The sequence below is a fragment of the Rhincodon typus genome, chromosome 9 (assembly GCF_021869965.1).
Source record: "Rhincodon typus isolate 14 chromosome 9, sRhiTyp1.1, whole genome shotgun sequence".
NCBI classification, from domain to species: Eukaryota; Metazoa; Chordata; class Chondrichthyes; order Orectolobiformes; family Rhincodontidae; genus Rhincodon; species Rhincodon typus.
This window is the reverse complement of record NC_063340.1, coordinates 92,074,418-92,101,916: the sequence shown is the minus strand read 5'-3', so window position 1 is coordinate 92,101,916 and position 27,499 is coordinate 92,074,418. Positions and strand designations below refer to the sequence as shown.

The following is a 27,499-nucleotide window of genomic DNA, read 5'->3' as shown; positions in this document are numbered from 1 at the left end:
CTGGGAGCTATAGACCTGTGAGTTTGACAAGTGATGTTGCTAAGTTGTTGGAGGGCATTCGGAGACATAGGAATTACATGCATTTGCAGAGGCAAGGTCTAATTAAGGATAGTCAGCACGGCTTTGTGCATGGGAAATCATGTCTCGCAAACTTGGTTGAGTTTTTTGAGGACGTAACCAAAAAGATTGATAAGGGCAGAACGATAGCCATTGAGTACACGGACTTTAGTAAAGCCTTTAACAAGGTTCTGTGTGGTAGACTAATTAGTAAACACATGGGATTTAGGGAGAGCTTGTCAATTAGATACAAAATTGACTTGACGGTAGGAGACAGCGGGTGGTAGTGGACGATTGTTTTTTGGACAGGAGGCCTGTGACCACTGGTGTTCCACAGGGATCGGTGCTCAGTTCACTGTTGTCTGTCATTTATAGAAATGATTTGGCTGAGAATTTAGGAGGTATGATTAATAAGTTTGCGGACGACACCAAAATTGGTGGTATAGTTGACAGTGAAGAAGGTTATGTAAGATTATAAAGGATCTTGATCAATTAAGCCAATGGGCTGAGGAGTGGCAAATGGTGTTTAATTTGGATAAAATTTTGCTAAAACAAACAAGGGCAGGACTTATACAATTAATGGAAAGTCCTGGGTGGTGGTGTTGAACAGAGACCAAGGGGTTCAGGTACATAGTTCTTTGAAAGTTGCATCACAGGTGGACAGGATGGTTAAAAAGTCATTTGGCACACTTCATTGCTCAGACCATTGAGTATGGGAGTTGCGACATCATGTTAAGGTTGTATAATATGTTAGTGAGGCCATTTTTGGAGTACTTTTGTAGAATTCTGGTCATACAGTCATAGAGCTATACAGCATGGAAACAGACCCTTTAGTCCAACTCATCCATGCCGAACAGACACCCTAAATAAATCTAGTCCCATTTGCCAGGTCTCTATTCAACAGGACTACCCAGGACCTTCCATTAATTGTATAAGTCCTGCCCTTGTTTGTTTTACCAAAATGTAATACCCCGCCCTGCTATAGGAAGGATATTATTAAATTGGAACGGGTACAGAAAAGATTTACCAGGATGTTACCCTGACTGGAGGGTTTGAATTGTAAGGATAGGCTAGGACTTTTTCACTGGAGAGTAGAAGGTTGGCTCAGTTCAAAACTAGGGTACATATTTTTACAGTGAGGAAAAAGATTTAAAAAGGACTTGAGGGGCAACTTTTTCACACAGAGGGTAGTTAGTGTGTGGAATGAACTGCCAGAGGAAGTGGTAGATGCAGGTACAGCCACAAGATTTAAAAGACATTTGGATAGGTACACGAATAGGAAGAATTTAGAGGGATATGGGCCAAATGCAGGAAACTGGGTCAGCATGAACAAGTTGGACCGAAGGGTCTGTTTCTGTGCTGTATGACTGTCTAAAGGTTTCAACTGATTTCATATTTCAATTCAGGCAGCAGATGAACAGGCGCTGATCAAATTTTCTGAGACACTGAGAGATGCCAACATTGATCACAAGCTATGGATTGAACAACCAGAGAATGTTGCCACTTGCTTGGCCCTGAAGCCCTATCCCAAGGACCAGGTGCAAAAACTTATGAAGAAACTGAAGCTGTTGAAGTGAGTGGGTATTAAAGAACCATCTGCATCTAACCACACCCTGCCACAGGGAATCGTATCAGTCTGTCTGTACCCATTACATATAACTAATCGATCATGACTGATCTGGGACCTTGTCCTGATATCTCAACTTGTCCAAAACATTTTGAAATGTGTTATAAAAGTTGGATCATGTGAGTTGCAGTGTTGTGTGTCTGTTACTTTTCATGTAATCACTTCTGTCTAAATATCATATGCTTCTCCCCACACATATACTAACTCCTGACTTTGGGGCTGGCGCATTTGTTTAAGACTCAAAGGAGGAGGAATTTTGTTACTTGAAGGTGGTGAATCTCTGGAATTCTCCACCCCAGAGTGTTATGCAAACTCAATCGTTGACAATGTTGAAGACAGAAATAAGTAGTTCTTTCCTGAAGTGTGATGTTGAGGATTGGACACATTTCCCCAAACTATAGGTTTAGCACAAATTCCTCTGTAGTCAGAATCCCTACACAGCAGAAAGAGGCTATTGTGGCCCATTGACTCTGCATAGACTCTCTGAAACACATGCCACCCAGATCCAAACTACTACCCTATCCCTGTAACTCTGCATTTCCCATGGCTAATCTTCCTAACCTTCACATCCCTGGACACTGCGGAGAAATTTAGCACAGCCAATCCACCTAACCTGCACATCACCGGACTGTGGGAGGAAACTGGAGCACCCAATGGAAACTCGTGCAGACACAGGGAGAACATGCAAACTCCACAAATCGAACCTTGGTCCTTGGCGCTGAGGCAGCAATGCTAACCACTATGCCACTACAATCTCAACCTTTATATTTATAAATTCTGTGACATTACATTTTATTAAAACCTTTGTTGACCTCTCCTGTCACCTTCAACAATTGAGATGTTGATTCAGTTAGCTATATAAATTGCTAGTTGAAACCCATTTACTACATGTAAGGAGTTTAGGGATACATGGCAAGATCACTGACAAAGGGTTATAAGGAAAAGTTTATTATTGTCTCACATTTAGAAAATGTGTGATCTAATAAAGCTGTTTAAGATGTTGGAAAGAGTGGAATGTGCTGATCATGCCCTTTCTCTCCTGAAAATGTACAAATAGATGTAAGTCCACAACCAGACTTATTCTGACATTTTATTCACAGCTTGGTAATTAAATGTTTGATAAACAGTAATACAAGAGAAGCAAATGTTAGTTAAATGCCTCTGGTTAGTGTTTTCACAGAGGATTCATCTTAAATACAGCAAAATACATCTTTTAAACTCTCATAATTTGAAGACATCTGGGCAGAGAAGCAGATTTCCTGCACCATTGATATATATAAAAAAATTATTCTTACCCACTAATAATCCTGGTTCTCCACTCTCTACACTGAGCGAAGTGCCTTATTTAAAAGACCTTTTAATTAGTTATAGATTAGAGAACATGGGAAAAATCCCAACCCACAACTCTCTCGGAGGAAACAAAACTGAAAGAACCAATCGGGTGAGATAACTGCAAGTATCATGCTATCCGATTGGATTTATTCATTCGCAGGAATTGGATATCACAAAGTCCATCCCTAATTGCCCTTGTGAAAGTACTAAAGAGTTACCATGTTGACCACCACAGTTTGCAGGTACACCCACACTGTTTCTGGATCTGCCTCCCTAACAGCAGTGATATGTTTCTGGGTCAGGGTGATACCAACCAGATGACCAATTGGGAAGGGTCTTGAGAGGACACAATTAGTAGCATTCATGGACCCTACTGACCGCTTTATAACAGGTCATATGGTAATAGGACTGCCTGGGGCACTGCTTCACTAAAGGGCAGCAACATTTCCTCAAAGGCCAGTGCAGTCAAGTGAAACACCACTTGTTAACAGAAAATATTCATTCCTCTCCTCCTCCTCTTACCTCTTCCCCCACCCCCCGCAAGGTGCCCAAAGATCCCAGTCTCTCTGCACACAAGAAAGTAGGGTCAGTGGGTTATCTGCCTGAGGACCATCAATGGAACTGAGTGTTTCAACAACAAAGAAACATTCAGAACAAGACTATAACATCCCAGAAATATTTACAGTGAAAAGTAATCTCTGGCCCATAGATTCTTAAATACAATGCTGTGCTTAACACAGCTGGGAATATTCTCAGCATTTGCAAGATCAGTAACTCTTACCTACAAATACTTAATACCCCACCCACTAATTATTGTTTTCTTAATTTTATCTTTCTCGCCAACGAACTATACAAAGCCAGGACTATATTACCGAAGAGGTTGGATGTAAACCACAGCCAGATGCAATATCAGATGGTTGGTTTTATGCTGAAGCTGCTTTTGTTGAAGTGCAGTGTTAGGGACCTGTCCTGCACGCACAGTCTGCTCTGATCCTGGAACGTCACGCCTTCCTTGTGTCACAGCCAACACTCGCCGCCATCCTGGTGGTCTATGTTGCTCAGCTCTATTCTTTACCTCATCCTCTGCCCGAGAGTTGCTGAGCGACTGGTGAGGGCTTCTGTACAGGTCTGAGACCATCTATGCCCCAACAAGAGGCAGACAGGAAATGTGGACCAGTTTTCAACAGGTGTCTGAAACTACTGCAGAACCTGTTTACTGTACGAATCAACGATATGTGCAGTTTGCTCTTTCCTCCTCATCACCATCCATCACTCACTCTGTCAGTAGTTGCTGGAGGAGGCTTTTCTGCTGGCTTTGTGGTGCTTGTCCACCAGACTGGCCTTTCTGGGATCCCATACCTGACTGGTTCAAGTAATTGTCTCCACCAACCACATTCACCGTACACTGAACGTCAGCAAACACCTGGACTTGTTGTACCTGTTAGAGGAGGAAAACCAGTAAACACTTGAAAATCACTGTCCAGCAGAAGCCAGATTTGGTAAACCTTGCTGATCTACTTACCTGTTCTGGGCACATTGAACTGATTGAAGGTAGCTGCATGGTCCCCATGTGCATCTGCCCTGAAACCTGATTGAGGTTACTGACAGAGGCAGGCCCATTGTCCATAGAGACAGTGATACTCACATTGTTGTACATCCCCAGACTGCCTGGTTGCTGCTGTCCAGCCTGTGTGTACACACTGGAAAATAAGAGCGTGTCTCTCACACACAAATACACAAAGGCACAACATAGACAGCAATGTTAATTGATCATTGGGTGAGTGCATTACCTGGTGCTTTCTAACGACTCTTGCTGCCACACCTTTCCTTCAGGTGTCTCAAATCCAGGTGTTGCTGCTGTCGGTTGCATCATGGAACTCTGGACGGGTTGCACCAGCGTGGACAATGTTGGGCTGTCGCAGCTTGGATTTGGAGGCACAGCTGGATCTCCCTGTTGGGGTAAAGCTGGAAAATAGTCAGCATGTGTTATAAATTAGCAGTGAAAGGCAATACATCTTGCAGAGTAATCACACAATAGCAGCCCTGACTGATATCCACTGGTTCAAATCAAGGGATCACTGGCACCAGTGTCTGATGTATTATTGTGATCTAGGGAAAATGTCAGAGATAAAATTGAAAACTATGCCTGGGTTTATAGGAGTGAATTGTCTAAATCTGTTAATTTAGAGCAAACACCATCACATAGCACTGGAAGCCATCCCCTCAGACGCTTGGATTTCATAGCAGCTATTTCTTACCTGAGGTTGGGTACTGTGAAATATTCTGCTGAATCTGGGGCATCAGACCTGTTCTGGGCTCTGACCCTGTATGGCCCAGTATCCCTGTGCTCAAGGTCCCTGATCCATGGAGAGGGTTGAATGGGTTTGGCTGTGGGTCAGCACTAGGCCCCAGTGATGTGAATGGGCTGGCAGATGAAGTCATGTTTCCCGGCGTGCTGTAATTGGGTGAGAAGGGCATTTGTGGAGGAGGAGGGCGAGTAAGATGGGATCCAGTGCTGGCTGGGATGTGCTGTCTCGTCAGCAAGGCGTGCTGCTGCATCATTTGCCATTGTCTGTGCTGCTGGCTAATGTATTCACGTTGTCGCTGTGCAACCATCTGAGCATTGAGGGGGCCCTGGAGAGAGAAGGAAGAGATATGAGAGACTGAACTGTTTTTGCTGCCAAACCTCTTCCAAGCCTTTACTTGGGATTCCACCATTAGTGCTTTGACAGGGATGTGGAAAGATCACTGTGAATGTCCAGCATGGAGAAAGACTATTTAAGTGTCAGATGCTTACATTAAGATATCCATGATTGCTTCTAGTATGCTGCGGCATGATCAAAACCTATCATATCTCCAAACATACTGCAGTTACTGCTCCCAGCCATCACCTCTCCCTCTCTCAGCACCCACTAAATCTTAAAGCATGTGGTTACATAGCTGCCTATATCCTCTTCCCTAACCCTCTCCCAAGTCTCCAAGCTGTTACTAACCGGGGAAACTGAGAGATCTCCACTAGATTCATACCTGGGCAGGGATCTGCTGCATGCCAGCACGCAGTCCAATCCCCATCAAGCCTGCTGCTCCCAAATGGCTCATTGCAGCCTGTCGATTCTGGTGCATCTGCAGAAAGACAGCAGAGAGTGATCTATGTCATTGCTGTGTACACTTCCAGAAGGCATTTGAAAAGGTGCCACACAAATGGTTAATACACATGGTAAGATCATATGGGTTGGGGGTAATTTTATTAGTTGGGTAGAGGGCTAGGATCTTTTTTTTTCTGGTTGGCAAGGTGCAACTAGTGGGGTGCCACCAGGCTTGGTCCTCAGGCCCCAACTGTTTATAAATCAGTATTAGTAACTTGGATGCAGGGATAGAAGATACTATAGCCACATTTGCAGATGACAGTAAAATAGATGAGAAATTATTTTTCAATGAATAAATAAGAAATTTACAAACAGATGTGGATAGGTTAGGTGAATGAGCCAAAATTTGGCAGGTAGAGTTTAACGTGGATAAGTGGAGGATTATCCGTTTTGGTCAGAGGAATAAAAAGGTAACTTATCATCTAAATGGAGAGAAACTTCAAAGTGCTTTGTACATAAATCACGGAAAGCCAGTATGCAGGTACAGCAGGTAACAAGGCAAATGGAATTTTGCTAAAGGAATAAATTGTGAAAGTCATGAAGTGTTGCTGCAGCTGTATAAGGCATTAGAGAGACTGCATCTGCAGTACTGCATACAGTTTTGGTCCTTTTATTTGAGGAGGGATTTAGTTGTATTAGAGGCAGTTCACTACATTGATTCCAGAAATGAAGAGAGATTGGGCAGTTCAAGCCTATACTCTGTAGAGTTTAGAAGAACGAGAGATCCAATTAAGGTATACAAGATGCTAAAGGGGATTGACAAAGTAGACACTGAAAGGAAGTTTCCTCATGTTGGCCATCCAGAATTAGAGATTATAATTTTAGGATAAAAGGGAGCAGATTTAAAATGGAGATGAGGAGAAAATACTTCTCGAAGGGTCATGAATCTGTGGAATTCACTACCCCACAGTACAGTGGATGCTGAAGCATTAAGTAAATTTAAGGAGACAGTGGGTTGAAAGGTTATGAAGAGCAGGCAGGAAAGTGCAGTGGAGCCAAGAGGCGATCGGCCATCAGTTCTGAGGAAGGGTTGTGCTGCCATACCTGCTGAGCTATTCCAGCAACTTATGTTTTTGTTTGAGATCAACCATGATGTATCAAATGATGAAGCAGGCTCAAGATCTTGATATACCTATTCCTACTCCTAGTTCTTATGTTTTCGTGTTCTTATCATCTCGAGCTGTTCCCATTGCTATGCAGAGGCTGTGTACACTCCTCACACACACTCTGTGCATGTCTTACACGCATATTCTGGCCAACACCAGCTCATCATACCCTCTGCTCCACCCTTTCAACCACTGGTTACAATCCCTCAACAGGTCAACATGCATCTCTGATCAACGGACTTTGATTTATTTCTGGGCAAGTGGACAGGTGCAATTCAGGGAAACAGGATTAGTATAGGAGATTAAATGGTGTGGGGTGGGGCGGGGGGGAAGGATGTTGTTTAGTTGTGGGGGTAAGGATTAAGGGGTAAGTTTTTCCCCCACAAAGGACAGTTATACAGGATGGCAGGAGGTTTATACACTAGGTGGAAGGTGGGTGAATAGAATGCACTAACCTGTTGTCCCTGTAGCCTCTGCTGTAGCTGTAGTCGGAGTTGGTTGGTTACAGTGGGCAATCGCACCAAGCCCTGCCGTGGATGATGCCCCATGCTGGTGGGGTAAGCTCCTCGGGGTGCTAGTTCATTGGATACTGGGCTACATGTATACTGCTGCTGAGCCAGGCCGGATGATTGGTTGGGTACATTACAGCCAGGAGAGCCAGAAACCTGCTGGCATATGGCAGACTTTGGCTCCATTAAATCACATGGCTGCGACAGGGCTCGATTCTGCAGCCGGTCAAGTTCACCACTCTATATCAAAGGGAATGAAAAGCAATGAACAACGCATGCAATAAGTTTGCAGAAGTTCTGATACTTCTATTACAGACTGGAGTATTTTATATGTAATATTCCGAGTGCAATTAAAGGAGATTAGCTACAGAGAAAAGCCCCCACTACACTGCTCCCTTAAAACACTCCCAGTACAGAAACAGCACAGGGTTAGATACAAAGTAAAGCTCTCTCTACAGTGCTGGTTTTCAACCAATGTAATGCAACAAGGTGAGAGATTTGCTGTAATACTTCCGTGAAACAGTGCTGTTTTACCTAAGCTTCAAGGCCATATCTGTGCTCCCACTGTCCACTGGAGCCACCTGTCTATTACTGAAGCCAGAATCTGCTGACACCAGGCACCCCCATCAATTGCTCGTGCACAAGCCGCCAGAGCTGTGCAGGCTTCCAATTGCGTGGAGATTTGGTATCATGAATATGTGGACATTTGCATCAATGCAGCTGAAAAAAGTAGGTGTGCCATAGAAGGCTTGGTCTCATTCAAACGTACTTTGATACTGAAAAAAAATGTTGGGAACCACTGATCTACACGGTTTCCATCAAACACTCCCAGGATAGCTATAGCACAGTGTTAGATACAGAGTAAAGCTCCCCCTACTCTTTCAAATTGGAGGTAAAGCTCCTTTGTGACCATAATATATAGGAGCAGAAATAGGCCTTTCAGCCCATCGAGTCTGCTCCACCATTTCGTCGTGGCTGATATGTTTCTAAACCCTGTTGTCGTGCCTTCTCCCCTTAACCATTGATCCCATTTTACTCAAGAACCTATCTTTGTCTTAAGTACACTCAATTACTTGGCTTCCACGCTATTCTGTGGCAATCAGTTCCACAGATTCACCACCCTCTGGCTGAAGAAATTCCTCCACATCACAGTTATAAAGGGACATCCCTTCATTCTAAGACTGTGCACTCAGATCCTGGTCTCTCCTACTCATGGAAGCATCTCCATGCCCACTCCATCCACACCTCTCAGTAATCTATGATTTTCAATCAGACACCAACCCCCGCCCCATCCTTCTAAATTCCCCATCGAGTACAGACCCAGAATGCTCAATCGCTCCTCGCATGACAAGCTTTCATGCTGGGATCATTCATGTAAATTACCTCTGGACCCCTTCCAAGGCTTATGTTGCCTAAAACTGCTCACAATATTCCAAATAGGAGGTGGCGATGGCCTAGTAGTATTATTGCTGGACTGTTAATCCAGGGACCTAGGTAATGTTTTGGGGACACAGGTTCGAATCCTGCCAATGACAGATGGTGAAATTTAAATTCAATAAAAATTTGGAATTAAGAATCTAATGATGGCCACGAAACCATTGTCTATTGTCAGAAAAACCCATCTAGTTCACTACTTTCCTTTAGAGAAGGAGACTGTCATCCTTACCAGGTCTGGTCTCCATGTGACTCCAGACTCATGAGCAATTAACTACCCTCAGGGATGGGCAATAAATACTGGCCTAGCCAGCGACACCCTCATCCCATGCATGATTTTTTTTAAAATGCAGACTGACCAGAGCCTTATACAGCCTCAGCAGTACATCCCTGCTCTTGTATTCTAGCCCTACATTCTTCAGATTTCCAAAGCCTTTCCCCAATTAGAAAATACCGTCTGTTCTTCTGACCAAGTCTTCACGATTTCCTATATTGTATTCTGTCCGCCACTTCTTTGCCCACTCTTCTAGTCTGTCCAAGTGCTTCTGCAGTATTCCCACCTCTTTAATACTACCTGTCACTCCACCTATCTTTGTGTCAACTGCAGACTAAAAACTGAAAGTAATGCTCCCACTCTGTTCCTTTTAAACACTCCCAGGACAGGAACAGCACAGGGTTAAATACAGAAATAAAGCTTCCTCTACTCTTTTAAGCTGGAGTTAAAGCTCATCTACAATGTCCCCATCATATGCTCCCAGGGCATGGGTAGCACAGGGTTAGATACAGAATAAACCTTCCTCAACTCCTTTAAATTGAAAATAAAGCTCCCTGTACACTGTCCCCCAATAAACACACCAATGACAGGGACAGCACTGCATTAGATAGAGAGTTAAGGGTCCCATTACTCTTTAACACTACAAGTAAAGCATACTCGACACTGTCACCATCAAACACTCCCTGGACAGGTACAGCACATGATTACACACAGAGTACAGCACTCTCTTTTAAACCAAAAATAAAGAATCCTCTACGCTGCCTTCATCAAACACTCCTACGACCCTTAAGAGCATTGATATGCAGAGGGATTATGGGATACAAGTCTATAGCTCCCTGAAAGTGTCAAAACGAGTGGAAAAGGCAAGAAAGAAGGCATACAGCAGACTTGCCTTCATTGGTCGGGGCACTGAGTATAAAAGTTTGCAGCTGAATAAGACTTTGGTTAGGCCATATTTGGAGTACTGTGTGTTATTCTGGTCATCACACTATAGGAAGGTTGTGTAGGCTTTGGAGAGGATGCAAAAGAGGTTTACTCGGATGTTGCCTAGATTAGAGGCTATTAGCTATAAGGAGAGGTTGGACAAACTTGGATTGTTTTCACTAGAGCATCAGATGCTGAGGAGCGACCTGATAGAAGTTAAAAAAAAAAATGATGAGGCACGGATAAGGTGGTTAGTCGGAATCTTTTTCCCAGGTTGGAAGTATCAAATATATGGGGCATAGGTTTAAGGCGAAAGGGGAGAAGTTTAAAGGAGATGTGCGAGGAAAGTTTTTTTTTAAATTTACAGAGGGCGGTAGGTGCCTGGAACGTGCTGCCAGGGGAGATGATAAAAGCAGATAAGATAGCAACATTTTAAAAACTTTTAGGCAGACACATGAACAGGCAGGGAATAGAAGGATATGGACCACATACAGACAGATAGGATTAGTTTGGAATGGCATCATTTTTGGCACCGACATGGTGGGCTGAAAAGCCTGTTCCTGTGGTGTACTTCCATGTTTTTCTCTAGGCCAGGTACAGCTTGGAGTTTCCATCAAACACTCCCAGGACAGGTCATGCATAGGGTTAAATACGGAGTAAAGCTTCCTCAACTCGAAAGAAACATGAACTCTGTTCCACAGATGCTGCCAGACCAGCTGAGTTTCTCCAGCACTTTGATTTTATTTGAGTGATTGACTTGCCTGTATGATTTTGTCGATTCCAAGAGCCTTGTCAATTTCCACGAGCTCCACTTCATCTTTGGCGCTGAGAAATGACACAAGTTGGTCGAGGAGTGCTTTCTCATCATTCCGTCCTTCGGTGCTTGTTGGGGGACACAACAGCTCATCCATTTGGGAGCTGAAGCCAGAGCTAAGAAAGCAACAGGAGTGCCTGTTAGTGTGATTACACTGCAACATGCAGCTCAATTTGACAAACGGGGTAACATGAGAGCCAGGTATTGCTAGGTTCTCATGTTACCAGAGCTGAAGAGTTTTAAAATGGCCAAGATCTGGAATCTCAGCAAGTCAATCACCATAAACCACATGTCATGTCATTTAGTCAATTTTCTTTAGTTATTCACTAGATTAGGGTGTTGCTGGCCAGGCCAGCATTTACTGCCAATCTCTATTTGCCAAGAGCACAGTTAATAATCAATCACATTGCTGTGGGTCTGGAGTCACATCTAGGCCAGAGCAGGCAAGGACAGCAGTTTCCAGATTTTTTTTATTGAATTCAAACTCAACCATCTGCCATGATGAGATTTGAATCCGGGTCCCCAGTGACCATCCTGAAGAAGGGTCACTGGACTCAATACATTAACTGTTTTCTCTCCACAGATGCTGCAAGAACTACTCAGTTTCTCCAGCAATTTGTTTTTGCTCCTCAGAACATTATCTGGATGAATGATATAGTAATGATACCGCTAGGCCATCGCCTCCCTCTCTTGCTGGGACACACTCATTGAGAGCCTGACACACTGTCACAGCAGCAAGTATCCACTAACTCCATTAGAAGGAACATGTGTATAGGGAGCTTCACAGCAGATGGCCAAACACACAAACTCACCGTCTGAAGAACAGGGAGGAGGATTTTTTTTTTTAAATTTGCTCATGGAAATGTTGACATCACTAGCTAAGCCAACATTTCTTACCAGGGTACCCATTGATTTACCTCTCCTCAGCCAAGGGACCTCAAGTTTAGCTTCCACTGCTACAGTTATCCAAGTTCAAAACAGTAATCAGACAGAGCAAGGAAAGAGCTCAGGACCATCCTGTCTCTAGGAGATTCAACAACTTTCAATTAAAGTACTCCCTCATCATACAAAAAATGCGTTAAATATTCAAAGTCAGAGATAACACAGTGTTGAGCTGGAGGAGCACAGCAGGCCAGGCAGCATCAGAGGAGCAGGAAAGTTAACATTTCGGGTCTGGACCCTTCTTTAGAAATGGGGCTATTTGGGGATGATCCAGTTCTGTAGGCAGGTACTGAGAAAGGCAATGTGTTGTAGTACCTGGTTTGCTTCAGTATATGGTCGAACAGTTTCAGGGCCAAAGAGATTACCAGAGGGTTGCAGTGGGAGAGAGATCCACTGAGGTCTTTCCAGAGGGAGCAGAATAACTTCTTCAAAGTGGGCATCCTGAGAAGAGGCTGCGCAGTGAGGTTATAACTCAGTCAGAGACAGTGAGAACTGCTGATGTTGGAGTCAGAGATAACACAGTGTGGAGCTGGAGGAACACAGCAGGCCAGGCAGCATTAAAGGAGCAGGAAAGTTGATGTTTCAGGTCAGGACTCTTCTTCAGAAATGGGAGAGGGGGAAGGGAGCTCCGAAATAAAGAGAGAGAGGAGGGGTGGGGCTAGGGAACGTAGGTGGGATGGCGATAGGTGAGTGCAGGTATGCAGTAGTGGGGATTGGTCAGTGAGGTGGGAGGAGCAAATAGATGGGAGAGAAGATGGTTGTGTCAGGTCAAGGAGGTGGGGAAGAGAGGGAGGGTTTTGTCCTGACCGGAAATCTCAACTTTCCTGCTCCTCTGATGCTGCCTGGCCTGCTGTGTTCCTCCAGCTCCACACAGTGTTATCTCTGACTCCAGCATCAGCAGTTCTTAACTATCTCTGAGTGAAATATTCAAAGGCATTCACTTTTGCCAAAACAGCAGCACTACAAATCTCCCTCTGTCCTCAGTTTGCTATTTCAGCCTCCCTGCTATAACCTTCACTGCTGGTGCTCCCCGAATATTGTTCCAGGTTGACTATCTCTGCTCACCCATCCTCATTCCTGCCTGTCCTGCTTGTGTTGCTCCAGGACTGCTGGTCTTCTGTCCTCGGCACTGAAAACTGCTGGCCCCTGAGCCCTGAGTCCAGCTCCGGTAAACCTTACAACAAGGAAATAAACTTAGTTTAACAAAAGAGCAATCGATCACAGACAATACATGAGTTTTAGACACAAAGATTTATAAAAAGTAGAGAGGCTATTAAAACAAGCCACATTTTTTCCAATCCAAAACTTCTCCCCTATTGAAACAAAGAAGTTTGGAAAACAAGGAAGGGGACCGATAGAGTCGTGTCGGTGCTGGGGTTGGGGATGGGGGGGTGAGGGGAGAATCAAAGTTGAGGATTTGAGTGAGCAGGAGAACGGCAATGGTGACATACCCTTGAGGCGCTGAAGTGTCCTTGTGACGCTGTTGGAGTGAAGTGGGTCCAAGAGCTGCGCCTTCCTCCCACCTCTAGATGTCAGGCTGTTATTAGCTGCATTGGGCTGGCAGTTGCTCCGCAATTGGGCTGCTTCCTCCAAGGTGGGTAACATCTGATCAAGGTCTGTGAACTGAAGAAGATGGCAGGGGTTTAAAGTACATCTCATTCCATTAGAGCAGCCAGCAATCACCTCAGTATTTTATACACGTCTAAAGACAGCACCTCCAGCAGGCGAAAAGCTCTGATAAACCATTTGATTTCATTATGCCTTTACAACACAAGCAGGAGAAAGGAAAACAAGGTTTTGCTGATAGGTTTAGTGAGGTCACCATGAAGGACCTTCCTTCTCAACCTCTCCCCTCTCCTGAGGCGTGGTGACCCTCAGGTTAAACCACCACCAGTACCCCCCTCTTTCTCTTTAATTAAATAAGTTGGGACACTGCTCGTGAGGAGCGTAGCAGAACTGATCTGTTGGGCCAAAAGGCCTGTTCCTGAGCTGTAAAGATTTTGTAAGGTACTTCTTCAGGTCAATCGCTAACAAAGAGAAATATAGCTTTTCATGCTTCACTTTCTGCTTTGCACATCTCATTCCTCCAGCAACCGAAAGGATCAGAGTCAATACTTCAAATTTGTGAAATGAAAACAAAGTGCTGGAGAAAATAGTAGGTCTGACAGCATCATTGGAGATAGTTTAGAAAAGGAAAAATGGGTCAGCTCTGCTAAGAGCAAAGTCAAGAAGTCACAAATTAGATATGACCGAGGTGGGGTTGTGGAATGTAATCAATTGTTGGACAGAGGTCATGCTCTGAAGTTGTTTAATTTCATGTTGAGTTCTAGAGGCTGTAAAATGCCTAAGTAGAAAATGAGGTGGTGTTTCTCCAGTTTGCATTCAGCTTCATTGGAACAACTGCAGCAGGACCAGAAGGGAAATGTTAGCATGGCAACAAAATGATTTACTGAAACGGCAAGCAACTGAAAGGTCAGGGTCATTCTTGTGCACAGAGTGGAGGTGTTCTGCAAAGCAATTGTTTCCAGGACTATGACTGACCTCATCTTCTCTTGCGATCTCTCTTCCACAGCTTCCCATCTCATAGACCCCAGGCCTGTACAGCTCGCTAACTCCTTCCCAAAATCCAAAAACAGGGCAGCCCTGGCAGACCCACTGTTTTAGCCTGTACATACCCCAGTGACCTCATTTCTTCATAACTTTTTTTTTCCACCCATGTTCAGTCTATTCCCACTTACATCGGTGATTCTTTCCAATGCTTTATGCAGTTGCATCATTTCCAATTTTCTGGTGTAAAAGCCTCACCTTCACCATGGATGTGCAATCTTCCTCCACATCTACCCCGTATCAGGATAGCGTGAAGGCTTTCTGCTTCTTCCCTCAAAAAGAGGCCTGAACAAGCCCCTTCCACCACCCTCCTTCACCTGACTGAAGTTGTTCTCACTCTGAACAGACTTTCCATTAACTCATCTTGCTTTCTCCAGTTCAAAGCTGTGGCTGTGGCCAACCACATGGGTCCGAGCTATGCCTATCTCTTTGTTGGACATGTGGAAAATTCCTTATTCCAGTCCTACTCCAGCACCCACACACACAATTACTACTCCAATACATCCATATTGCCTTCAGTGCTTCTTCCCACTCTGATGTGGAATTGGAAAAATTCAAGTTTCGCTTCCTACTTCTAACCTTCTCTCACTTTCACTTGGTCCATGTCTGACTCTTCCCTTCATTTCCATGATTTCACTGTTCCAATTTCTGAGGATAGGCTGTACACCAATACCTATTACAAGCCCACCGACTCCCACAGTTTTCTCACAACCTATTTTCTGTAGGGACTCCATTCCAATCTCCAGGTTTCTCTGTCTCTGTTGCATCTGTTCCAATGATGCCATCTTTCACTGGGCTGTCTCCAATATGTCCTCCTTTTTCCTCAAACAAGGATTTCTGCCTCCCCCTGCCACGTTTGACAAGGGCCTCAGCTGTGTATGATCCCAATCCTGCACTTAGAGTCATACAGTTGTACCACATGGAAACAGATCCTTCGGCCCAACCCGTCCACGCCGACCAGATATCCTAAATTAACCTAGTCCCATTTGCCGGTCTTTGGCCCATATCCCTCTAAACCTTTCCTATTCATATACCCATCCAGATGCCTTTTAAATGTTGTAATTGTGCCAGCCTCCACCACTTCCTCTGGCAGCGCATTCCATACATACACCACCCTCCGCATGAAAAAGTTGCCTCTTATGTCTCTTTTATATCTTTCCCATCTCACCTTAAACCTATGCCCTCTAGCTTTGGACTCCCCTACCTTGGGAAAAAGACCTTAGCTATTCATCCTATCCATCCCCCTCATGATTTTATAAACCTCTATAAGGTCAGCCCTCAGCCTCCGATGCTCCGAGGAAAATAGCCCCAGCCTATCCAGCCTCTCCCTATAGCTCAAACTTCCAACCCTGACAACATGTTTGTAAATTTTTTCTGAACCCTTTCAAGTTTAACAACATATTTCCTATAGTAGGGAGACCAGAATTGAATGCAATATTCCAACAACGGCCTAACCAATGCCCTGTATAGCCACAACATGACCTCCCAACTTCTATACTCAATGCACTGACAAAAAAAAGCAAGTGTACCAACCTTCTTCACTATCCTGTCTACCTGTTACTCTACCTTTAAGGAACTATGACCTGCACCCTTAGGTGTCTTGTTTGGCAACATTTCCCAGGACCCTACCATTGACTGTATAAGACCTGCCCTGGTTTGCCTTTCCAAAATGCGACACCTCATAGCTATCTAAATTAAACTCCATCTGCCAGTACTCTGCCCATTTGATCAAGGTCCCATTGTACTCTTAGACAACCTTCTTCACTGTCCACTGAACCATCAATTTTGGTGTCATCTGCAAACTTACTAACCATTCCTCCTATATTCATATCCTAATCATTTGTATAAATGACAAAGGGCAGTGGACCCAGCACCAATCCTTGCAGCACACTGCTGATCACAGACCTCCAGTCTGAAAAACAGCCCTCCACCACCACCCTGTCTCCTACTTCAAGCCAATTTTGTCTTGAAATGACTACCACTCCCTGGACTCCACGTGATATAACTTTACAAAACAATCTACAATGCTGAATAAAAACCAAAAGAACTGCAGATGCTGTAAATCAGGAACAAAAAAACAAAGTTGCTGGAAAAGCTCAGCAGGTCTGGCAGCATCTGTGAAGGAAAAAACAGAGTTAACGTTTCAGGTCCGGTGACCCTTCCTCAGGACTGAGTTCTGAGGAAGGGTCACCGGACCCGAAACATTAACTCCGTTATTTCTTTCACAGATGCTGCCAGAACTGCTTAGCTTTTCCAGCAACTTTGTTTTTTGTTCCAGTCTATAATGCTGAACCTTGTTGAACACCTTGCTGAAGTCCATACAGACAACATCCACTGCTCTGCCTTCATCAACCTTCTTTGTCACTCGTTCAAAAAAGTCAATCAAATTAGTGAAACACAATTTCCCATGCATAGAACCATGCTGACTATCCCTAATCAGTCCTTGCATTTCCAAATATATGTAGACCCTGTCCCTCAGAATCCCCTCCAATAACTTGCCCACCACTGATGTCAGGCTCACTGGTCTATAGTTTCCTGGCTTTTCCTTACCACCTTAGTTAAATAACGGCACCACACTAGCCAGCCTCCAGTCTTCTGGCACCTCGTCCATGGCTATCTATGATACAAATATCTCAGCTAGGGGCCCAGCAAGCACTTCCTTCGCTTCCCACTGAGTTCTGGCATACACCTGATCAGGTCCTGGGGATTTATCCACCTTTATGTGTTTTAAGACATCCAGTCCCTCCTCCTCTGTAATAAGGATACTTTTCAGGATATCACAATTTCTTTTTCCAAGTTCTCTATCTTCCATATCCTTCTCCACACCAAATACTGGCGCAATATACTTATTTAGTACCTCGCCCATCTCCTGCAGTTCTACACATAGACAGCCTTGTTGATCTTTAAAGGGCCCTATTGTCTCCCTAGTTACTCTTTTGCCCTCAATGTATTCGTAGAATCTCTTTGCATTCTCTTTAGCACTATTTGCGAAAGCTTCCTCATGTCCCCATTTTGCCCTCCTGATTTCCCTCGAGTATACTCCTATTGCCCTTATTATCCTCAACCCTCTGCCCTCACTCCTTCCCAGAACAACTGTACGGTTCCCTTTGTTTCCCTTCTTTCCCACTCATCTCTGTATTGAAAAGATCACCCTCCGCTTTTTCCTCCACTTCCAGCAGGATGGTACTACCAAACACATCATCTCCTCACTTCACCGTCAGTATTCCACAGGGACATTTTCTTTGGTAACATCCTGGTTCACTCTGCCATCACTTCTAATACTTCCTCACCCCACCACAGCACGTTCCCATGCAATCGCAGAAGATGTAACATTTGTCCATTCACCTGCTCCCTCTCTCACTAAACCCAAAACGTTAACTCTACTTTCCCTCCACAAATGCTGCAAAACCCTGTTGGATTTTTCAGCAATTTCTGATTTTGTTTGATTTCTACTATCCACAGTTCTTTGTGGTTTTTAACCTAAACAAAAAAAAAATCTTCATTTCCCTTCCAGCGAGAGTCATAGTTAGATTTGAAATGTTAACAGTTGCTGCCAAACCTGCTAATTCTCTAGCATTCTCTCTTGTCTTTTTATTTCAGATTTCACGCAGCTGCAATATTTTGCTTTTAAATCTGTGTATCTAGTTATCAATCTTTTGCCCAATGTAAACAGTTTCTTTTCGTTTATTCTAAACCCTCCATGATTTGAAACACCTTTCTCAAATTCTTAGTTTTCACTAGAATATCAAAACTTTTCCACTCTAACTGTGCAACTGTAATGCCTCACACTGGAACCATTCTACTAAAGCCTCCTCCACACCCTATCCAAAGCCTTAACATCCTTCCTAAAATCTAATACCTAAAATTGAAAATAATATTGCAGCTGGGGCCCATCTATTCTTTTATAAAGGTTTAGTAGATACTCTGATGTCTTGAAATACAAATCCCAGGATCCATCCGCTTTATTAACTTATCTTGATACCTTGACAGATTTGTTCATTGCCAAGTCCCTCTCTTCATGCATTCCTTTTCAAATAATGTCATTTAACTATAATCACTCTCCTCGTCTTCTTCTTATCAAAATGTGTCACTTACTCTTCATGGGCAAAGCTACCTACGGGACAGGGACTGCAGCAGTTCAAGAAGGCAACTCACCATCACCTTCTCCAGGGCAACTAGGGATGGGCAATAAATGCTGGCCCAGCCAGCGACACTCACATCCCATGACTGAATTAAAAATACCAGTTTCTAACATCACCCTGAAATGTGCCAGTTGTAATTTTAAGATCATTTGCTCCCAAATTCTGATTCCTCCTTCAAAGGGAATCATTTCTTGCTATCAACACTATTGATTTCCTTTATCATCTTAAACAAAGCAATTCAATCACATTTGAAAACTCAAGGGCCATTAGTTGTGACAGTCTTTTCCCCAGAAAGCAGTTATTCAAAGAAGAGTTAGATTTTCAATAGACAAGGAATTCAAGAGTTTCAAGAGTTCAGACAAGAAAGTGGAATTGAGCCCTAAACCAAATCTGCTGTGATCTTATCAAATGGTGGATAAGGCTCAAAAACAGAATTAGGAACAGGAGTAGCCATTCAAACATTGAATTGTAGGCACTAATAAATTTTCTTCATGATTTAACACTTTTAGTCCTGGCATCACTGTGGTGATTGCATGTTGCACTTCTTCCAAGGCCAAAAGATTCCTAGATGTCTCTAAACCACATGGACAGGTATAAAAGCATGATTAACGAGACTTTTACATAAAGGGCAAGCACAAGTTCTGCTAAGGCTCCAAGAATTCTGGTTGGACATATATGTGGTACTGCATTGAATTCTGGGTATTTGGACAAAGTGGAAATGCTGAATTCCCTCCCCAAAAACACTTTGGAAGCTGGGCATCAATCCAAAATTACAAAACTGAGATTACAAAGCTTTTGTTGCACAAACATTGCAAGTGTAAAGAAACAAACTGAGAGATGCAAATAAGCCATGTACACTCAAACTGAATATAATGCTTCAGACAGGGTATGATCAAGCTTGCAAAGAAACATAATTCCTTCTTCTATGTCTTCCAGGCCACCTGAGATAAAGGCCAGCATTCCATTAGCCTTACCATAGAATCAAATAGCTCACCAGATAGCAATTTAATCATTGTTCCTGTGACAGCTCTTGAAGGCTCCAGTCTAGATCCCTGGGCAGGACCATTCAGCTGTGGCTTAATCAGTGTCTTGAAAAGGGTCATCATAGCTTCCTTGCTTTTTGCTCTATGCCTCTGTTTATAAAGGCAAGGATACCGTATGCTTTTAACAGCGTTCTCAATTTGTTTTGCCACATTCAAAGATTTGTGACCATATACCCTCAGGTCTCTGTTCCTACAGCTGTTTCAAAGTGCACTATTTAGTTCATTCTTGATAAGTGAGGGAGAAGGCAAGAGAAAAGCAGCCAACGATTAAACGGTGGAATAGACTCAAGGGGCCGAATGGGCTAATTCTGCTCCTATATCTTATATTTCCTCTCCTCAATCTTCCTATCAAAATGAAGTACTCAAACTCCGCACTAAAATATAGTCATCCTGCCTGTTTATTCCACCACTATGTCTCCTGAGTACAACACCTTACTTGTTTGCTCTTCCATTTACCAATTAGCTGTCCTCAAGTTGCTGACTCTGGCTTTAACCTCTTGTCTAACCACCTCCTCCCTGTAAAACCTCAACTCCAATTGGAACTCTTCACACGCCCTTCACTCTTGCAGCAAGCCCATCACCAGGCCACAAATCCCATAGCCACCCTCGTCCCACCACCAGCGCCACTCGCCCCCATTCCCAGCTCGCCTGCTCCAGCTTGTCCTGAAGGCCTTTGTTGAGGCCAATACTGCAGTCTCCAAAACCACTTGGGCGCTCTGACTTCAGTGTCACGTCATCCAGACTGAGGCCGGGAGTTGTCGGCTCATCCTTGTCCAGCAGGTAGCGCAGCAACTGGTGATCCTTCACATCCTTTCTCCTGGGCCCTTCTCCTTCCTGGCCACACCGAGCAACCTCTTTTCTGTCTTGAGGATGCAGCAGTGTTGGGATGTCAGAGGGAGTTCCCTCCTGCTGCAGAAGGCGGTGTAGGATCTTGTGGCGTTCTGTCAAGGAGCTGGTGTGTAACGTGTGGCACGGAGCACTGGTTGTGGGAACAGAGACGTTACCCTTGCTCCCTGTGTCAAGCTCACATGGTCTGGTTTGTTCCTGGCTGCTGGTCAACAGCTCCACCAGTTTAGCATTGTTTTTGTCCTGAAGAGTTTTGCTGTCAGTGTCAGTTGGCCTCTCACTCACACATGCAGGTGCTGAGCTGTTCCCCAAGTGTTCAAAGCTCAGGTTGTCCCCAGCCTTCCCTGGGAGCAGTGTCTTGGAGTCCATTGCTGCCACTTCAATCTCAGTGGGCAATGACTGATACACTGGTGCACACTGTGCACTTGAAGTGCCAGAGTAACTTACAGGCACCCTGTCGCCCTCACTCAGCACCTGGAGAGACTGAAGGGGCAGACTGGAGTTGGGATTTGGATTAGAGTTAGAACTGGGATAAGGGCAAGGGTAGGCATTGCGATTGGAGTTAGGGTAGGGGAGCCTAGCTGCTGATGGGACATGAGCTGCACTCAGGGGAAAAGACTTCCTGGAACTGCCCAGTGCTCTGGGTGATATAAAGCCTGGTGCTGGTGGGGTAATCCCTGTACTGCTGTGGTTGGCGCTCTGAGAAATTGATGAGTCCTGATTCACAGGACCAGAAGCTCCCACTTGCACTCCAGACAAGAAGCTCAGGTTCGAGGGATTGCTGGCACCATTGATGTCTAGGCGGGAGCCAGGTGGCAAGTTGAAATCCAGTTCAGAAATGCTGCTGTTTGTGCTTTGGGAGGGAGACACCAGCGTTGACTTGACAGTGGTGCTCTCTGCGTGTGTTAACGAAGACCCAGAGTCGAGGTTTTGCTGAGAAGTGACCAGGTTCTGATTCCTAGGGAGAGAAGCACATTGTCAACAATTCCACAGCAAATGCATTCCATCTCAAACCCACCATTAAGACAGGGGTGGGGGGGCATTGAAATAGTGAGAAAGAGGGAGAGGGACATGGCAGAAAATGAGAGGCAGAGCAAGTGCAAGTCAGGCAGATGGCAACACTGCAGCAGAGAGAGAGACAGCAGCAGTGAGAACAAAGTTAGGCAGAGGCAGAAACTGAGACTGCACAAGATGGGGCACAGGGTATGTGAGATAGGCAGAGAGTGAGCCAAAGCAAGAGGAAAAGCATGTGCAAACCAGTTTGTCGAAGATAAGGTCATAAAGACAGAAAAAACAGACAGAACGTTGGAAAGTACTGGTCATTAAGTATCATTCTGGTAAATCTACATGACCACCTCCCACCCTCAGGTCTCCTTCCTAAGGTGTGCTGCCCAACTCCAGGTATGGTCTAAGCAGGGCTTTGTATAAATGAAACATACCCCTTTTCATTTCAGTCCTTGAAATAGAATAGCCAGCATTCCATTATTTTCTGAATTTATTCATTACATTTTAATGGTCAATGTATCTGGCCAACTCTTTGGACTTCCACTGTTTCTAGCTTCTCGCTGTTTAGAATGTATCCTGTTCTATCATTTCTGTCTAAAGTGAATGACAAGGAAGTCGACTTATCTTCATTCTGTCCATTCCCATTTATTTGTCTTTGGCATACTTCAAGATGTGGCTTTCTATCCCATCAACTACTTTGTTAATAAATACACGTCTATTCCCATGATGCCCAGTCTGTTCCCTATCCTTCTCTAACCCCTCACACAGACACCACTCCAGTCGGTTCCTCCTCGACACTGATGTTTGATGTGGGTCTGAAAGCGTTAAAACTTGATTGAGTGCAGTAAGCACTATCCACTGTGATGATGTCAGAAGGACTTGGTGACAGAGTAGAACAGGATTTTATGGGGGACAGACCTCAGGCTGGGTCTTCCCAACAGTCTCTGTGATAATATAAAGACCATCTTACAACCTGTAAATAGTTGCAGAGATCAATAAAGTACACCTTGTTCACTCTTTAAGACTCTTCCTGTTAGACCAGATGATGGCTATCCTCCACACATTAATGTAGGTAAGTCCCTAAAGAACCTGCACACCTAGAAAATACAGGTGGCAATTCACACAGCAGATACCACCACCCCATCCATTCTGCTTACCTTCCCTCATCCCCACAGCTATATCCTCAGTTTGTCCCTTGCCCTTGAGTCGCAAGTCTGTGTAGGAAAGGTAACAAGCACACTGCCCACCTGTATATGCTGTACATGCTTATAATGATGGGTGAGGTGTCCACGTTGGCAGGGTAACACAGCTTACACTTCGTCCGAGCTCCCAGGACTGTCCCATCACTCAGAGAGAATTGGTAAAACCCACTCACTGCTGTCCCATTTCTCAGGACTGTGGAGGAATTAAAACGAAGTATCAGAACCAGAAACATGAAACAACCACTGTAAAGACCGTACCTTTTCATTTCTTTGCAATTTATCAGTGCGGACTGAAATGGTAAAAGGACTGTTTTAAAAACCAAGAATTTCTTTTTTTAAATTCACCCATGGAAATTGGGTGTCGCTGGCTAGGCCAGCATTTCTTGCCCAATCCTAATTTCCCTTGAGAGGATGGTGGTGAGCTGCCTTCTTGAACCGCTCAGACCATGTGTTGTATGCAGACTCACCATGTCATTAGGTAGGGAGTTGCAGGATTTTGACCCAATGACACTGGTGGAATGGTGACGTATTTGCAAGTCAGATGGTGAATGGCTCGGAGGGGAACTTGCAGGCATTGAGGAAGGAGTTACTGCACTTCTTCAAAGCAGATTACTGACACAATTGTAAACCAAAGGACTGTGGATGCTGGAAATCTGCAACAAAAACAGAAAATGCTGGAAAAACGCCACAAGTCTGGCAGCAATTGTGGAGAGAAAGCAGAATTAACAACGTCCTTTAAGACCACAAGGTAAAGGAGCAGATTTAGGCCATTTTGCCCATCGATTCTGCTCAGCCATTCAATCATGGCTGATATGTTTCTCAATCCCATTCTCCTGCCTTCTTTCCGTAACTCTCAATCCCCTTACTAATCAAGGACTATCTAACTCTGTCTTAAATAAACTCAATGACTTCTGTGGTAATGAGTTCCACAGATTCACAACTCTCTGGCTGAAAAAATTCCCCTTCAGCTTAGTTCTAAAGGGTCATCCTTTTACCCTGAGGCTACGTCCTCAGGTCCTAGTCTCTCCTACCAGTGGAAACATCTTCTCCACATCCACTCTATCCGGGCCTCTTAGTATTCTGTAAGTTTCAATCAAATCTGCCCCCCTTCATCCTTCTAAACTCCATCAAGTACTGACTTAGAGTCCTCAACCATTCCTCATAGGACAAGTCTTTCAGCCCCATGATCATTCTTGTAAACCTCCTCTGGACCGCCTCCAACACCAGCACATCTTTCAAGATGGCAGCATGGCAAGGTAGGAAGTGTTTGGGCCCTTTGCCTGTACGCACCCACTCCCCTAGCTGGCTGCATTCTTCTTTGCTTTTTTTTTTGTTTTGCTTCTTTTTTGTTTTGCTTCTTCATTTCTCTCTTATATCAAAGCTCCCCTTTCCTTCTTTTCTGCGGCTTCAGTGGAGAAAGGCAGTTGCGAGGTCCTGCAGCAACGGTGGCAACACGGTGGCTCTGGATGTCCATTCCTCATGGCCGTTGTGGCTGCGGCTTTATCAAAAACTTCATTGTCAGTGGGTGTGGTCCGCTCCTCCTGGGCAGTGGTTTCAATGGTGGGCTATAGTGGTAGGGACATGGTTCATTCCTCATGGCTGTGGCATGAGGCTGTGGTAGTGGCTTTGGGCAGTAACTGAGGTGGCGACGGTTTGAGCAACAGCTTCAGCCTTGGTGACTTTGTGGGTCCGGTCTGTCCCTCCTTGCTATGGAGGCGACACAGTGGCTTTCGTGTCAGCTTTTCGGCAGAGGCAGTGTGGGGCGTCCAGTCCAGAAATCCTTGCTTTGGTAGTCTCGGGGACAGCTTTGCCGGTAGCATCCTGTAGCCACTCCATAAACCCAGGAGCCATGGAGGGGAAAAAACATGAACTTTGTCGTAACTTTGTCTCAATTATTCCTTTTTGTAATTTCTGTAATTAAAAAGGGGCTGAATTGTGGCGACCTATACACATCTCACTGTATTTTCATAAATGCAAATGACAAGAAATTGCTATTCTATGCTATCTTTCCTTAGATACGGGGCCCAAAACTACTCACAATATTCCAAATGCTGTCTGACCAGAGCCTTATACAGCTTCAGCAGTACATCTCTGCTCTTGTTTTCTAGCCTCCTTAAAATAAATGCTAACATTGCATTTACCTTTCTAGCTGCCAACTGCATGTTAACCTTAAGAATCCTGAACTAGGACTCCCAAGACCCTTTGCACTTCATATTTCTGAGGCCTTTCCCTGCTTTGAAAATAGTCAACACCTCTATTCTTCTTACCAAGGCATACAACCTCACGCTTTGCCACATTGTATTCCATTTACCACTTCTTTGCTTACTCTCCTAGCCTGTCCAAGTCATTCTGCCACCTCCCGCTTCCTCAAACTACACGCCCTTCCACCTGTCTTTGTGTCATCGGTAAATTTAGCAACAATGCCCTCAGTTCCTTCACCAGACCATTAATGTATAGAGTGAATAGTTCTTTTCTCTGCAGGAAAGACATCTCAAGCCTGAAGAAAGCTGGTTTATCTCCCTTTATCAGTTACTGTAATTTGTGGCTTTTAACCAATAATCCACAGACTTCATATGTCAAAATCATTCTTCGCCTCCTGCAAGTCAGTGAAAGTCCCTAGACAAGGAAGATCGTGGAACAGCAGATCTTGACAAGCCAAAAGCAAATCTATGAACAAGGAGCATTGAACTAATTTATGAAGCTTTCCCTTCACTCATAATACCCAGTTTTTGTGTCTGTATGAGTGTGTAGGGGGATTTTAGAAGCGGATTAGATTTTAACTTGTAGAATTAAATGTCAAAATTGTTTCCCTGTAGTTAGAATCTATTGAACAGTAATGAACAGTAATTCCAGTTCAGATGAGGCGTGGAGGCTCAGTTAGGGTGCTTGAGGGTTACAAGTTAGCCAGGAAGGACCTAAAGAGAGCTAAGAAGAGCCAGGAGGGGACATGAGAAGTCTTTAGCAGGTAGGATCAAGGAAAACCCTAAAGCTTTCTATAGGTATGTCAGGAATAAAAGAATGACTAGAGTAAGATTAGGGCCATCAAGGACAGTAGTGGGAAGTTGTGCATGGAGTCTGAAGAGATAGGAGAGGCGCTAAATGAATATTTTTCATCAGTATTCACACAGGAAAAAGACAATGTTGTCGAGGAGAATACTGAGATACAGGCTATTAGACTAGACGGGATTGAAGTTCATAAGGAGGAGGTGTTAGCAATTCTGGAAAGTGTGAAAATAGGTAAGTCCCCTGGGCCGGATGGGATTTATCCGAGGATTTTCTGGAAAGCTAGGGAGGAGATTGCAGAGCCTTTGGCTTTGATCTTTATGTCGTCATTATCTACAGGAATAGTGCCAGAAGACTGGAGACTAACAAATGTTGCCCCCTTGTTCAAGAAGGGGAGTAGAGACAACCCTGGTAATTATAGACCAGTGAGCCTTACTTCGGTTGTGGGTAAAGTGTTGGAAAGGATTATAAGAGATAGGATTTATAATCATCGAGAAAGGAATAACTTGATTAGGGATAGTCAACACAGTTTTGTGAAGGGTAGGTCATGCCTCACAAACCTTATTGAGTTCTTTGAGAAGGTGACCAAACAGGTGGATGAGGGTAAAGCGGTTGATGTGGTGTATTTGGATTTCAGTAAAGCGTTTGATAAGGTTCCCCACAGTAGGCTATTGCAGAAAATACGGAGGCGTGGGATTGAGGGTGATTTAGCAGTTTGGATCAGAAATTGGCTAGCTGTAAGAAGACAGAGGGTGGTGGTTGATGGGAAATGTTCATCCTGGAGTTCAGTTACTAGTGGTGTACCTCAAGGATCTGTTTTGGGGCCACTGCTGTTTGTCATTTTTATAAATGACCTGGATGAGGACATAGAAGGATGGGTTAGTAAATTTGCGGATGACACCAAAGTCGGTGGAGTTGTGGATAGTGCGGAAGGATGTTGCAGGTTATAGAGGGACATAGATAAGCTGCAGAGCTGGGCTGAGAGTGGCAAATGGAGTTTAATGCAGAAAAGTGATTCACTTTGGAAGGAGTAACAGGAAGAGAGAGTACTGGGCTAATGGTAAGATTCTTGGTAGTGTGGATGAGCAGAGAGATCTCGGTGTCCATGTGCATAGATCCCTGAAAGTTGCCACCCAGGTTGATAGGGTTGTTAAGAAGGCGTACGGTGTGTTAGGTTTTATCGGTAGAGGGATTGAGTTTCGGAGCCATGAGGTCATGTTGCAGCTATACAAAACTTTGGTGCGGCCGCACTTGGAGTATTGCGTACAGTTCTGGTCGCCGCATTATAGGAAGGGTGTGAAAGCATTGGAAAGGGTGCAGAGGAGATTTACCAGGATGTTGCCTAGTATGGAGGGAAGGTCTTATGAGGAAAGGCTGAGGGACTTGAGGCTGTTTTCATTAGAGAGAAGAAGGTTAAGAGATGACTTAATAGAGACATACAAGATGATCAGAGGATTAGATAGGGTGGACAGTGGGAGCCTTTTTC

At 44.3% G+C, this 27,499-nt stretch overlaps 1 protein-coding gene across 3 annotated transcripts in view; it reads right to left on the bottom strand.

Moving 5' to 3' along the window:
• Positions 1-2,760: 2,760 nt before the first annotated feature.
• Positions 2,761-27,499, bottom strand: part of ncoa1 (nuclear receptor coactivator 1) — a 49,003-nt gene continuing 24,264 nt past the window's right edge. The window contains exons 8-18 of one of the 3 annotated variants that reach the window (XM_048600641.1): positions 23,056-23,203; positions 20,606-21,761; positions 13,617-13,788; positions 13,231-13,339; positions 11,171-11,339; positions 7,724-8,017; positions 6,044-6,139; positions 5,275-5,650; positions 4,807-4,981; positions 4,539-4,716; positions 2,761-4,454 (exon numbers count right to left, since the gene is read on the bottom strand). In XM_048600641.1, coding sequence (XP_048456598.1) covers positions 4,290-4,454; positions 4,539-4,716; positions 4,807-4,981; positions 5,275-5,650; positions 6,044-6,139; positions 7,724-8,017; positions 11,171-11,339; positions 13,231-13,339; positions 13,617-13,788; positions 20,606-21,761; positions 23,056-23,203 — 3,038 coding nt within the window. In that variant the 3' untranslated portion in view covers positions 2,761-4,289. The remainder of the gene's footprint in view (positions 4,455-4,538; positions 4,717-4,806; positions 4,982-5,274; positions 5,651-6,043; positions 6,140-7,723; positions 8,018-11,170; positions 11,340-13,230; positions 13,340-13,616; positions 13,789-20,605; positions 21,762-23,055; positions 23,204-27,499) is intronic. The other 2 variants (XM_048600642.1, XM_048600643.1) reach the window with 2 other exon arrangements.